Below are 11,933 nucleotides of genomic sequence, written 5' to 3'. Positions count from 1 at the left end.
ATTCACTTCTCTTGAATTTTATTTAGTTAGATGCAGTGCACATTTTCAAATAACTCTCCCTCCCAGTTAATTCCCTATCTGCTTGATAAAACAACAGTGCCACCTTCAGGTTAGAGATGTAATCTCCAGAACAACAGCTCCACAAAAAAAAAGTTTGTCATAATTTGTGTTTTAATGGTGAAATAAAATACAAATTCATCAGAGACATTCCTGTAAGAAAGAAAAACATCCATGCAACCTTAAATCTGGATTCTCGTGATTCCCGAAAAGATCCAAGCATTTGCTTAAAACGACTCCTGTACAACTCGTGATGCATTCTGACAGACCTTGGCCCTACAGTGGTGAGTGTGTCCTTGCTGCACTGTGTAGATGGCCAGGCCCTCAGTCTTGCAGGAGCTTGTGTTTGACAGTGGAGCTCTCCGAGCACAGGTGCACAAATAGCGTGCCAGCGGCCGTGCGGGCACGGAGCTCGTACATGTCATAGTCGTGGGCCCACTCCACATTACCCCAGCGCTGGATCTGAGGAGGAGACGGACACACAGCCGTTCGCAAGGCTTGACAGCAGTCCTGAGGACACAGTGCAGGCAGCAGGACTGCGCTACAACTCTCCGTGGACAGTGAAAACCCTAGGGCATTTCTCAAAAAGAGCAGGGGTGTTACCCCGGTGTCCTGGCCAAGTTTATCCCAGGCCTTTACAAATCATGGCCTCCTAATAAACCCCTTCTCTGAACTGGCTTCATCACTCTGCTCTCCTCCCCACTTAGAGCTGATGAAGGTTAATCGAAGATTCTAAAGAACTTTAAAGAATGGGATTCCTATAGTTATATATAAATTTGTACCTTGTATGTTGGCCTACAACGCAGACAACACAATACGTATGACTACTTAGTCTAGATTAGCACATTAGCAGAATGGATGATGTCATTAAGGATAAACTACTAAGGACTTAAATATGAAACTTAATGACAACACAAGGAAGCTAATCTTTCTCATTATGCATATGTATATGAACCACAGAGTGGTGCTATGCTGTTCGACAAGGATTCTTTAAGGCTGTGTCAGGACAGCACACACACCTGGTACTCCTCCTCTAGACGGGACAGCAGCACAGCCTTCTCTACAGTCAGATGTCTGTCAATCAGCCCAAAAGACAACACCAGAGACTTGAGCTGCGCGATCACAAACTCCAGCCCTGAGGGACAAAGCACAAAGTTCAGACAGGGTGGACGGGCACAGGAATGATCACTTCCTGAACGGATTTAAAAACTACAATTACGCTTTCTCCCCAGCTACAGGAGTTTTAGACACGCACACGCAAATTATTGCAAGTGTTCTACCTTTTTTTAAAGAAAACAAGGATCTATGACAATGTGTACCTGCTTCTCATACTAAATGATTGCATGTAATTCGACCGACAGATGTTGGGTGTTTTCAGCGGTGACTGGTTTTACACAGACAGACTGTGGCAGCGCTCCCAGCCGTACCTATCAGAGCCCAAAAGTTGTAGGAGGCCAGGTGCTGTCGGAAAGTGGCCTTCGTCTCCTTAGGGATCAAAGGGCCCATAATGCTGGAGGAGGAGCCGATCACAACATTATACCTGTGAGGAAAACAATCAGTAACGAGCTCAGGTCTGTGGTGGTAATCAGGTGTCAGGACAGCACACATACACATATGAAAGGTGTCAGTAACACAGCTAATTGATGGACAGTTTTCAGAATACAACCACCGTCCTGTGAAGTCCTGCTGTATTCTAGTTTAAAAGGTGTCAAAATGATTGGCTAATCATTAGCAAATGATAAATTCCTGTAGGAGAATTCTGGAATGCTATCAAAGCTAGAAAACAATGTAGTTCTCCAGAAGCTGGGTTAAAGACCGCTGCTGTATCTGTTATGCAATTAAAACAAATCCACGGTTGCCTCATCAAAATCACGTTATGTTTATTTCTATTCTAAAACTAGTTACAAACCTGCCCTGACCCTGCACTGTATGCTCTAATGTTCTTCACTCCTGAGCTCTGCAGCTCTTTCTAGACTTGCCTCTTTTCAATCCAGTCCAGTACGGGGTCCCACTCGTTGTTCTGCAGCTCCACCAGCCCTGGGGGCTCCTCCACCCTATAGCTGCCCGGAGGCAGAAAGAAACCAGTGAAACAACCATCACCCGCAGCTCAGGAGCCAGCCCCTGTCACAGGGATCTGAACACAAACGCCAGGCAGCAAAGTAAGAGTCTGAAGTCTGCGCCAGATTGCTCCCTTGACACAGTAAAGCAAAACAACGGAAATGACCATGAACACAGACAGCTGGCAAAAGAGTGGTTTCAAGGGAAGAGGAAAGGGACCCTAATTACAGGCTCAGATAAATTTCTTCCACCCCAAGCCTGCCTTTTGACTGGCACAGCCTGTGCCCACCCCATGGTGCCGATTGCCAGGGAAAGTGCGCAGCTCGGCCACTCCCGACTCACCAGACGGTGTCGGTCTCCAGGAACTTGAGCGCGGCTGTGATCACCTGCTCCTTGTTCCTCTGAGTGGGGTTGTCCAGAGCCGTGTTGCACAGTGTGGTCTGGGAGAGACAGAGCGGGGCCTGTTACCTCAGCCCTTCAACATCTCAAGAGAAACTTCCAGAGATTCGGGTTCCTGAATGCTGGAATATTGTCCTAATTAGAATTAAGAGTTTATTCCCTTTGGAATAAACCAGAATGGTTCCTTTCGGGGATTTCTTTGGCTTCCGATCATACAAAAGAACCCAGTGGAAACTAAATGAGTACACAAGTGGCTGATGGTTTTCTGACTCCAGAGGTTAATACGCAAATCCCGGCAGGCAGTGGCCACAGTGGGGGATACACCCTGGACAGGACTCTCAGGACACAGGCCCCACACGCTGCCCGCTGCGAGCTGAGGTTCCTACCAGGTGCATCGTGTAGAACTTGAGAGTGTCCTTCTGGGAATCCCACTCCGTCGCCACGGCAACTGCCAAGACTTCGCTGGGCACTGTGAACAACTTCCCTCCCGGGGTCTTCAGCTTCCCGCGGTCCAGGTTTATCTCAAACAGCCCACCTGCAGGCGCAGGAGACCGGGCGCTGAACAGCACGGCACATCACTCAGCCTGAGCCGATCCGGACCTCGTCTGCACATTCCTCACCACAGCGGAGCACTGAGACACTGTTTCACACACTTATCCACTTGCAGAACAATACAAAATACAAGACAAATACAGCTCTGCTGGAGACGGGCAAGATCAGCCAAACGGCTTGCTGTCGTTTCTTTCTTTCTTTTTTAGTTTTTATTGAATCGTCATAAATACAAAAAGGAGACACAATATTAAAACAAAACTGTTATCTGTTACAGTCTACCTCAGGAAAAAAACAGGATGTGTTTCATACCGCACCTTCTCCTTGTGAAATACTGACGTCCTGGTAGAACTTCTTCCTCCCTGTGGATACAAGCAAATAAGAATATCTGATTGAACCGGGCAATTAAAAACAGAGAGAATGTATTTTCATGATCTAACCTAGAGACGTCACCATGGTTGTGTAAGAACGGAACACAAGAATACATTTGCCGCATTACGGGCATCCAGCTTGTTGTGCAATTACATCGGAATCAGCGATTGACTAACAAAGCGACACGAGTTCCCACACGCCGGGCTGAACCCGGCTCTTACCCGGGGTCGCAGTAGAGTATGCCGGCGAGCTTGCAGCGACACAGCCGCACGGTGACTGGACAGCGGTGCCGCCTCTCCTGCACAACCGGGCCAGACCCCGCAACATCTCTCTGACAGATTCTTCTTATTTCGGGAATCACGACCTCAAATCGATTTCATGCGCTTTTGCAGGGTAACCAAAGCATTAAAGCATGTCATAGGGACTTATGACACTTGATTAAATTATGCATTATCACACTGCATTATCGAATCCTAGTTACCCGGCAATCAATACACATATATTTTAATGGTGGTTTTGGACGTGTTCCCCTTTAAAGAATCGCATTCCCAGGGTCAGTCATAACCTGCTCAACCGCATGGGCGCCGCCATGTCAGTGACCTCAAGCGCGTCACTGCTCCTCGGACACGCTCTCCAATGGCCGCTGGGAAACCTGAGGAACGGGGCGGAAACAGTCCGAAGGTCACTGAGGTGGGTTATGGGAGGTGGAGTTCGACTGCGGGAGAACGGAGGAAAAACTACAGATCGGGGCTAGAAGACCTACAAGTCCCAAAATGCATTTCAGAAGGCCATCCAATGAGCGGCGGTTTCTTTGCCAGGTGCGCTCCCCTGGCCAATAGGCTGGCGGGATGTTGCTGCGTGGTGCTGCGTTGAGGTCCCTACTGTTTGCTGGGACCCTGGTAGCGCATCTCTCGGCGGCTGGGGAGAATTCGTGAGTCGGTGAGCCGCCTCGACAGTTCTCCCCCTGTCCCCTTTTTGTTACCGTCTCTGTGGCGTACGTCGGCCATAGCTGGGGCGACCTTCAGACGTGATAAACATGCCGGTCCGGACCGAGTGCTGCAGTACCGCCTGTGCGGCCTTTATAGCCTCGGCCTCGCTTATCCCGCCTCCCCCAATCAACACGCAGCAGCCGGGTGTCGCCACCTCGCTCCTGTACAGCGGCTCCAAGTTCCGCGGACACCAGAAGAGCAAAGGGAATTCGTACGATGTCGAGGTTGTTTTGCAGGTAAGTAAGAAACGAACAGTATTTATACCGGAGCCTAGTGTCATCGACTAACATACAATCTGGCCAGTAAAACGACGTAATATTATCATAGACGTATTAATATCACTGGGGAGGTGATTAACTAAAAACTTGTAGACGCGTTTCTCAGTTGAGATCAATCTCACATTAAGTTGTGTTGAAATCGTTCTTATCCCTGTGGTGTTATCGAGGTGGATTGTGGTGTTTTTGTTTTCAATCTTTCACTGTTTCAGTTTTATTGAGAACTTCTTCTTAGCTCGAACAGCCCCAGTAAAAAGTCGACTGTAGCAATTTCTAACCTCCTAGGAGTGTGTTGTTTGACTTAAAATAATTTATAAGTGTTAAATACAACAATATTGGAGGTTCTAAGGCTTATGCTTTTCAGGTTAGGCTTGGTACCAAAAGCACAACAGTCACTGAAGACATCCAGATCCTCAGTTGCCCTCTTCATAGTCGTCACAGCAGCCAGACCTGCGCTGTAAATGACGTGATCCTTGTCACATACAAAGTGTACCTCGGACTGTGAGAGTTTTATAGGAGGTTAAAATGAACTCTGTGAAACTGGTCCAGCAAAGGTGCTTGTATTTTGCCCGGCAATGATGTGGCATTTCAGTCACATTACCTACTTGAACTACTTTAATAATAGCTGCGTCAGCTCAGCATGCGTAGGCTGCAAAGGAACAGGTAAAGGTTTATTCCATGCTGAAGAGGAAGAAAAGAAACACAACGTTTCGGCTGTGCAGCCTTTTTCAGGTGTCACCCGAAGAAGGCTCCACGGCCGAAACGTTGTTTCTTTTCTTCGGTTTTCAGCGGGGAATAAACCTTTACCTGTTTGCATTATTATTATTAAAGCTCACCATTCCTCTACAACATGCGCACATGATATTGCAACACATCAATTTGTGAAATGTGTGCTGCTGAAGGTAAATTATACACTTTTCTTCTTGTGCAGTCACTCTCAGAGGAAGGGTTTTTAGTGTCGGAAGCTGGGTTAATTAAAATTGTCTCAAGTGTCACACTTGGCTTAGAAAAACTGGATTTTTAGCCTCAATTACAAAGTAGGTCTGCAGAAGCAGCAGGGGCTGCAGTGAGGGCCTGTCATTCCTTGCCTCACTAGGTATGTAGGTTCTGAGCACCAGTAATTAGACTCCGATGGAAGTTGGAACTGTTGGAGCCCCGATGATTCACATTGAAACAGTGTTTGACTCATGCTTCAAATATTTAAAAACAATGCCGCTGTTTAGTCAGGTAGTTCAAATCTGAGACCGTGTTGTAATGCTCCGAACTGGCTGTCATGACGATATTGTCATTTTTTGCCTTGACAGCACGTTACGATGGAAGACTCGTACTTGTGCGGGTACCTTAAGATCAAAGGACTGACAGAGGTGAGATTCAGACAGCTGTGGCTCACGGGAGTGTTGTGGTGTTCAGTTTGAAGGGAGATTTACACCTGCCGAGCTGGTACCTTCACGTTTCTGCTTCCTTTGTTGTCGCTTGTGCCAGTTCTCTGGTTTTCTCTTTTTCACAGTTGATAAGTATTTCTGGCGGGTTAAGGTTGCATTTCTGCGTCATCTGGAACTTGCAGCCTTGGTTATATTTATTCAGTAGCAGCAGTTGTTCTCATTCAGACTTCTGCCATACAGGGTTTTACTCAGATCTGGTTGATGTGCAGTTCCTTTCACTGGGGCTCCATTTTTACGGTGACTTTTTTTGCTGTTAAACATACCTCACCTGTCGGTGGGGTGGTTCAGAGGAAGAGCTGCTGTTCCAGGAGGGGCTGTGTTCTGTGAGCATCAGTAGCCCATAGAGGAGAGTATTGGCTGCTATATGAGGGGGTGCTGGTATTAAGATCGAGGTGAAGTTTTGGAAGGCTAAATGAATATGGACTTGGCTGATCCATTACTGGGGCAATATCCAGTGTGCTGAACTAATATTTGGAAGTTGGTTGGGAGATTCTGAGTTCAGCTATTAGTGGATTGTTGCTTTATAAGATGCCCCTTCATCACAAAACAAATTGTTTAAGCATATTTGTAGCTAAACCCCATTGCTCATTGACAACCCGTCTTTGACCTGAAAGACATAAGACAACAGCTGTTTCTTTTTTCCCCATCAGTTGTCTTTTTTACTTTTATTTTTCCTCACAGGAGTACCCAACACTTACTACATTCTTCGCTGGAGAAATCATCAGCAAGAAACGCCCCTTTTTAACACGGAAATGGGATGCAGACGAAGATGTTGATCGCAAACATTGGGTATAAACAAAGATCCCCTGCTCAAATCAATTTAGAGTCTTAGTTCTGTATCAAGTCCAGTACAGCTGAGTTTTGTGATAAATGTAAATGACTGGTTCACTAATTAGATTTTTTGACAAATAGATGAACTACTGTAGTGTGCTGCACAAGCAAACCTGCATGCAAAATACCACATTTCTCACTTTCAATAAATCTAATTTTAACTTGTGCAGCTTGCTGGGAACAATGTTGTATTTTTTTTGTTCAAAACTATTTTTTCTCTCCTCAGGGCAAGTTCCAAGCTTTTTATCAGTATGCAAAAACATTTAACTCTGATGATTTTGATTATGAAGAGCTGAAAAACAGTGACTATGTCTTCATGAGGTGGAAGGTGAGACCGTTTATTTAAAGTTGTTTCTTTGGGATTGTTTTTTATTATAAGTTATTTGCTTTGGAAAAGCAGTAGCATTTTCCTTTTAGTTTTCAAGTAGTTTTCAAGCAGTAAAGATAGAATAAAAAGCTGAAACCAAGCAGGATGTCTTCTCAAACATTTGAGCTATGCCGATTGCAAAACTGAATTTAGTTTTTAAATACAAAATGTACTTCAAGTAAGGTTTTTTGTGACCAGGTTAGGATTTTTCGGTCAGAAATGAAAGAATGTGTTGCTGTTCTCAAACATGTATAAGTATTGTTGCAGGGATAATAATCAGAAGGTACTGTTTCCGATGCACTGATCTGCCTCCTTATTGATAATTCAGAAGAAATGGTTTACTGTTGTACGGTCCACACAATATGATGGGATTTGTAAACTCTGTCACCTGGGAATGACAAATTGGAAGGTCTTTCAGAGTTGCAAAAACGTGTGCAGTTTTCCTTCCCTGTGTCCAGTGCATTTAATTCTCTTATTATCTGTTCCCACCCTCCCACAGGAGCAGTTTTTAGTCCCAGATCACACAATCAAGGACATCAGTGGTGCTTCCTTTGCAGGGTTTTATTACATCTGCTTTCAGAAATCCACAGCTACCATTGAGGGCTATTACTATCACAGAAGTTCAGAATGGTAGGAATGAAACCTGACGTTTTTCTCTGTCACGTTCACATTGTCGTTTACGAGCGAGACCTCTCCGTAAAGTATTCTTAACTTGCTTCTGAGTTGGTTGTTTTAAAAGGGTGTTGTGATAGTGAACTGAATTTGCTGTTCAGATGACATTCTGGGAAAAGAAACATTAAAGAAAGCAGTGGACTTTGATTCTCCCTGCGAAGAACATGCAGGATTGCAGTAACCTCAGTCAGTGCTTACTCTTCTGCCAGGTACTGTGTAGATTTTAGCGCATCTAATTTCTCAGATGGTTTTGTGGGAGTGGTATGTCCACATGTCGCTGTTTCCCAGGAAGGGAGAGGAATCATTGCTGGAGAGCCGAGTCTTAAACAACTGCATGACTAATAACGTAATGTCCAGTTTTATCACTGGTTCATGAAACTCAGTGAATGTGTATTAGCCGGAGTTATTCTTGCTGGAATGCTGACCTGCCTTTGGCTGACGCCTTCCATTCTCCGCTCACACAGGTACCAGTCCTTGAATCTCACGCATGTTCCCGAACACAGTGCTCCCATATACGAGTTCCGGTGACACCAGTGCAGCGATGGCTCCAGCAGAGAAGGACCTTCGGCGCGGTCTCGCAGATCATGTAAAGAAGAGGGAGAGAAACGCAATGAGCGGTCAGGTCGTTTGGGTAGCAGGCTGGTCTTCTCTGCTGAGGAACAGGAGACAGACTCGAGGGACAGATGGGCAGAGTGGCCATCGGGAAGCGGGCAAATCGCACGCCTGGCTGGGATCTGGAATGTTGTCTGGGATTTTGCGCCACGTTTTTCTTTCGTTCTATTTTAATCTCTGGTTTTTAAGATACCTTTTTGTTTACCTGCACTCTTGTTAAGGTCTCTCTACTTTCTAAGTTGAGATCTTTTTTTTTTCTTCCAAAAATGGAAAAAAAAGAACAGCTGAAGTTGCCTCTTTTTGCATCCAGGATGTTTGCAGTCCCCGCAGTGGAAACACCTGTAACGTTTTTTCTTTTTCTTTGATTTGGAGACTGTGCTTCATTCGGGGAGTTAAAACTTGCTTTTTAATAACTTTGTGTTTAGTAAAAGAGTGATGCCTGTTTAAGCTGAGACGACACGTGGAGAAAATGTCATTAAGCTGCAGAGCAGTTTTAATGGATAAGGGCCTTAAGGACTACTACACTGCTGTTGAGAGCAGTAAATCGGTAAGGAGTTTGTTTTGCAAGAAGACGTCAAAGCAATGACTGTGTGCTGTGTCTAGGCTGGCATATAAAACAACTTGGTGTCTGAAGGTTTCACGCTGGAACTCTGAGCTGTGTGGCTTCGGCACCCCGCCACACCTATATTCTGGCTAGTTGACAGTTTTTTTTAAGAACAAATGTAATGAAAATGTGTTATTTATACCTGGTCTTGAGTTCAAGGTAAGACGTGATACAGAAGGCTAGCTGTATGTTAAAACTCACCCGTTACCAGTCCATAGAGGCATTCATTTTTATGGCCATCAGACCCGTTTTGATAAACAATTTCCTCTCTGCAACAATGAGTTGGTTTTTGCTTATGCTCCACTGATATCTCCTAACTCTCATCTATGCAACATAAAACAAATCACTGCAAGAAACGGCATGGTTTTCCTTTAAAAGTTAACAGCTCATTTTTATTTTCAGAAATGGATTTTTAGAAATTAGTATTGCAATGAAACTAATTCTAGCCGTAAAAGTATTTATTTAAAAATATATGAATATATAACTAGAAATATATATGAAAAATTATATCTTACTTTTTCAAGCACTTTCCACAGTGCCTCCCTGCCCTTCCAGGTCCTCTGCTTTTGAATGCCCTGGGCGGTGGGCAACGTTTGGATGGATGCAGGCCGGTCTTGCGTACGGGAAGGCAGGAGAATCTGTAGGACTCGCGCGACACTGTGTGGTGGAGCAACAGTATTATCTACCAGGCTGCTCTGCAGGACTGTGCAGTTAGTCCCCGGAGGTATCTGTGCCACCACCTCTTCAGCAAACGCAGGGAGAAGCGTTCTTCAAGAGCTGTGCTAGGGTTAGACAGGACACCTTCAGTCTCTGAACCACAATGGAGTTGTCTAGAAGGTTAGTAAGAGGTTCTTGCCCCACACTGTTGACCACTAGTGACCCAAATCCCTTTTTTGTTGCAAATTTGAGCCAAATGCTCCATCTACTTTATCACTGGAAAACAAAGTTTAGGTATTTGTTGTCTGTGGCAGGATTACATTGTATTCTTTATACAATTATAAATAATTGTATAAATGTTTTTTGAATAAATTGCTTCCTTTATATCTACAATGGAAAATATATACTGGTCTATATAAAACATTGGAATTTGGGGTGCAGAAAAAGCTTTTCCTGTTCAGTGAAAAGTAGTCTACCCACATCTTCTCCAGTCCCTGAAGCCATTTCTTTCCATGGATAAAATCGTGTGTGAGGGAGAGAGGGCAGCTGTAGACACTGACGGAGAAGGAGTGAAGGCTGGGAGTGTTGTAACGAGCTAGATTTTGGGGAGAGAGATGTCTGCGGCAAAGCATGTTTTTTGTTAATATTTAAACATGCCAATCAAAGCAATGCTAAAAAAACACGTTATTATTGAACACTGCTTACAGAAATGGTTTGACAAGTTTCTTCAATTTAAAATTATTTTAAAAAGGCTTAAAAATTAAAAATCTACTAAACTTAATTTCAATTAAAAATATTTTTCAAATAAACCACAACTTGCTAATGAATCCCTTGATGAATTAGATGAGAATCTTGGAAGGGAATTTATGATTCTGTTTTCCACCAGAACAAAAAAGTTCTCCATTAAGTTGTAACATTCCAGATTTTACTAGTTTCAATGTTTCATCTTTACCCAAAAACCACTCACACAGGTGCAGGGGGCAGCTTCATTGCATTCAGAATTGTGCTGGTCTTGGATAACAAGTGACCATGCAAGTAAATCTCTTAATTTACCTACCTCAAAGGTCAATTAATGAAACAAGTGCCACTTTGTATTGACTGCTAACAGGTGATGATGGAGATATAGGGCGGACAGGCTTTAAGGAAATGAGAGTCCGGGCAACACTAAGTTGGTTTGAGTGTAGTGTTCACTTTTACATGCTTTTCTGCAGTGCTCATGGAGATGTATACAGGAACAAATTAAATTTCTTCAGTGCATAAATACCCTGTAAAATAAAGAAAAGTACTTTTGTAAATATGGGACTGCATTTGTCATATATTGGGATTACTGTATTCCCTGCAAGACCTAAGGATTTTTGTATTGCTTTGTGATAAATTTGGGGAAAATGGCTGATGGATTTTAAAGGTTTCATAAAACTGCAAACTGAAGCACAAGGGTAAAATGAGGCTGCCAGAAGCTGGACAGTGGAATGTATGTGGAGGCAAAGACGAGCTCCTGTTTTGACACTGTGGTCAAGATGGGCTTTTTGTACAGGGAGAGCAATGGTTTATGAAGGTGTTGGAAAAAAGTTTTAAAAAAGAGAGGAAGTGCAATTCAATTGGCATTTCAATAAAAAGGGTTATTGTGAAAATGTTTTCTTTTGTTTCCTGAATATTTATGAAACTGGGAAATTGTAGCAAATGAAAATTGGTTTTAGTCCATTTATGCTGGGGAAGATAATATGCAGAACAGGCCTTCTCTTGACTCAGACCTGTGCACGTGTGGTTAAAGGGGTTCAGTTAAGCCTTAACTCATCTTCATGATCACGTGCTTCCAATTATTAATGGAGATGCGCTGGGCTTTCCACCTTAAGGACAATAACATCTACATTATTATCTCACAGCCTGTTTTTCATGGTAAAGTCTTCCAGAAGAAAGGGCAGTACCAAGCATACGAGACCACAACTGGCTTAAGCAGCAGGACTTTAAAAGGGGAAAAGAACACAGATTCCCTGTAGAGGGCGCCCTAGCTCCAGCTGGGAGTTCAGCCCAGGAGCTGCAAGACACCTG

The 11,933-nt window shown here is 44.0% G+C and overlaps 2 protein-coding genes across 3 annotated transcripts; one reads left to right on the top strand and one right to left on the bottom strand.

Moving 5' to 3' along the window:
* Window positions 1-153: 153 nt before the first annotated feature.
* Window positions 154-4,016, bottom strand: atpaf2 (ATP synthase mitochondrial F1 complex assembly factor 2). Its single transcript, XM_088612770.1, has 8 exons — window positions 3,657-4,016; window positions 3,381-3,425; window positions 2,901-3,049; window positions 2,458-2,555; window positions 2,037-2,117; window positions 1,485-1,597; window positions 1,077-1,192; window positions 154-519 (listed from the first exon to the last, which is right to left on the bottom strand). The coding sequence occupies exons 1-8, from the start codon at window positions 3,760-3,762 to the stop codon at window positions 382-384; spliced, it is 846 nt and encodes a 281-aa protein (XP_088468896.1). The 5' UTR covers window positions 3,763-4,016; the 3' UTR covers window positions 154-381.
* A 200-nt stretch (window positions 4,017-4,216) lies between these two features.
* gid4 (GID complex subunit 4 homolog) lies at window positions 4,217-11,515 on the top strand. Of its 2 annotated transcripts, XM_088612771.1 has the most exons (6): window positions 4,217-4,660; window positions 6,004-6,063; window positions 6,823-6,930; window positions 7,199-7,300; window positions 7,839-7,969; window positions 8,476-11,515. In XM_088612771.1, the coding sequence occupies exons 1-6, from the start codon at window positions 4,472-4,474 to the stop codon at window positions 8,537-8,539; spliced, it is 654 nt and encodes a 217-aa protein (XP_088468897.1). In that variant the 5' UTR covers window positions 4,217-4,471; the 3' UTR covers window positions 8,540-11,515. The 2 variants fall into 2 exon arrangements, with proteins under 2 accessions (XP_088468897.1, XP_088468898.1); XM_088612772.1 differs by lacking the exon at window positions 6,004-6,063.
* The last annotated feature ends 418 nt before the right edge of the window (window positions 11,516-11,933 follow it).

This window comes from Lepisosteus platostomus, chromosome 19, assembly GCF_059453375.1.
Source record: "Lepisosteus platostomus isolate fLepPlt1 chromosome 19, fLepPlt1.hap1, whole genome shotgun sequence".
In the NCBI taxonomy this organism is placed as follows: Eukaryota; Metazoa; Chordata; class Actinopteri; order Semionotiformes; family Lepisosteidae; genus Lepisosteus; species Lepisosteus platostomus.
This window is presented reverse-complemented; position numbering and strand designations above follow the sequence as displayed.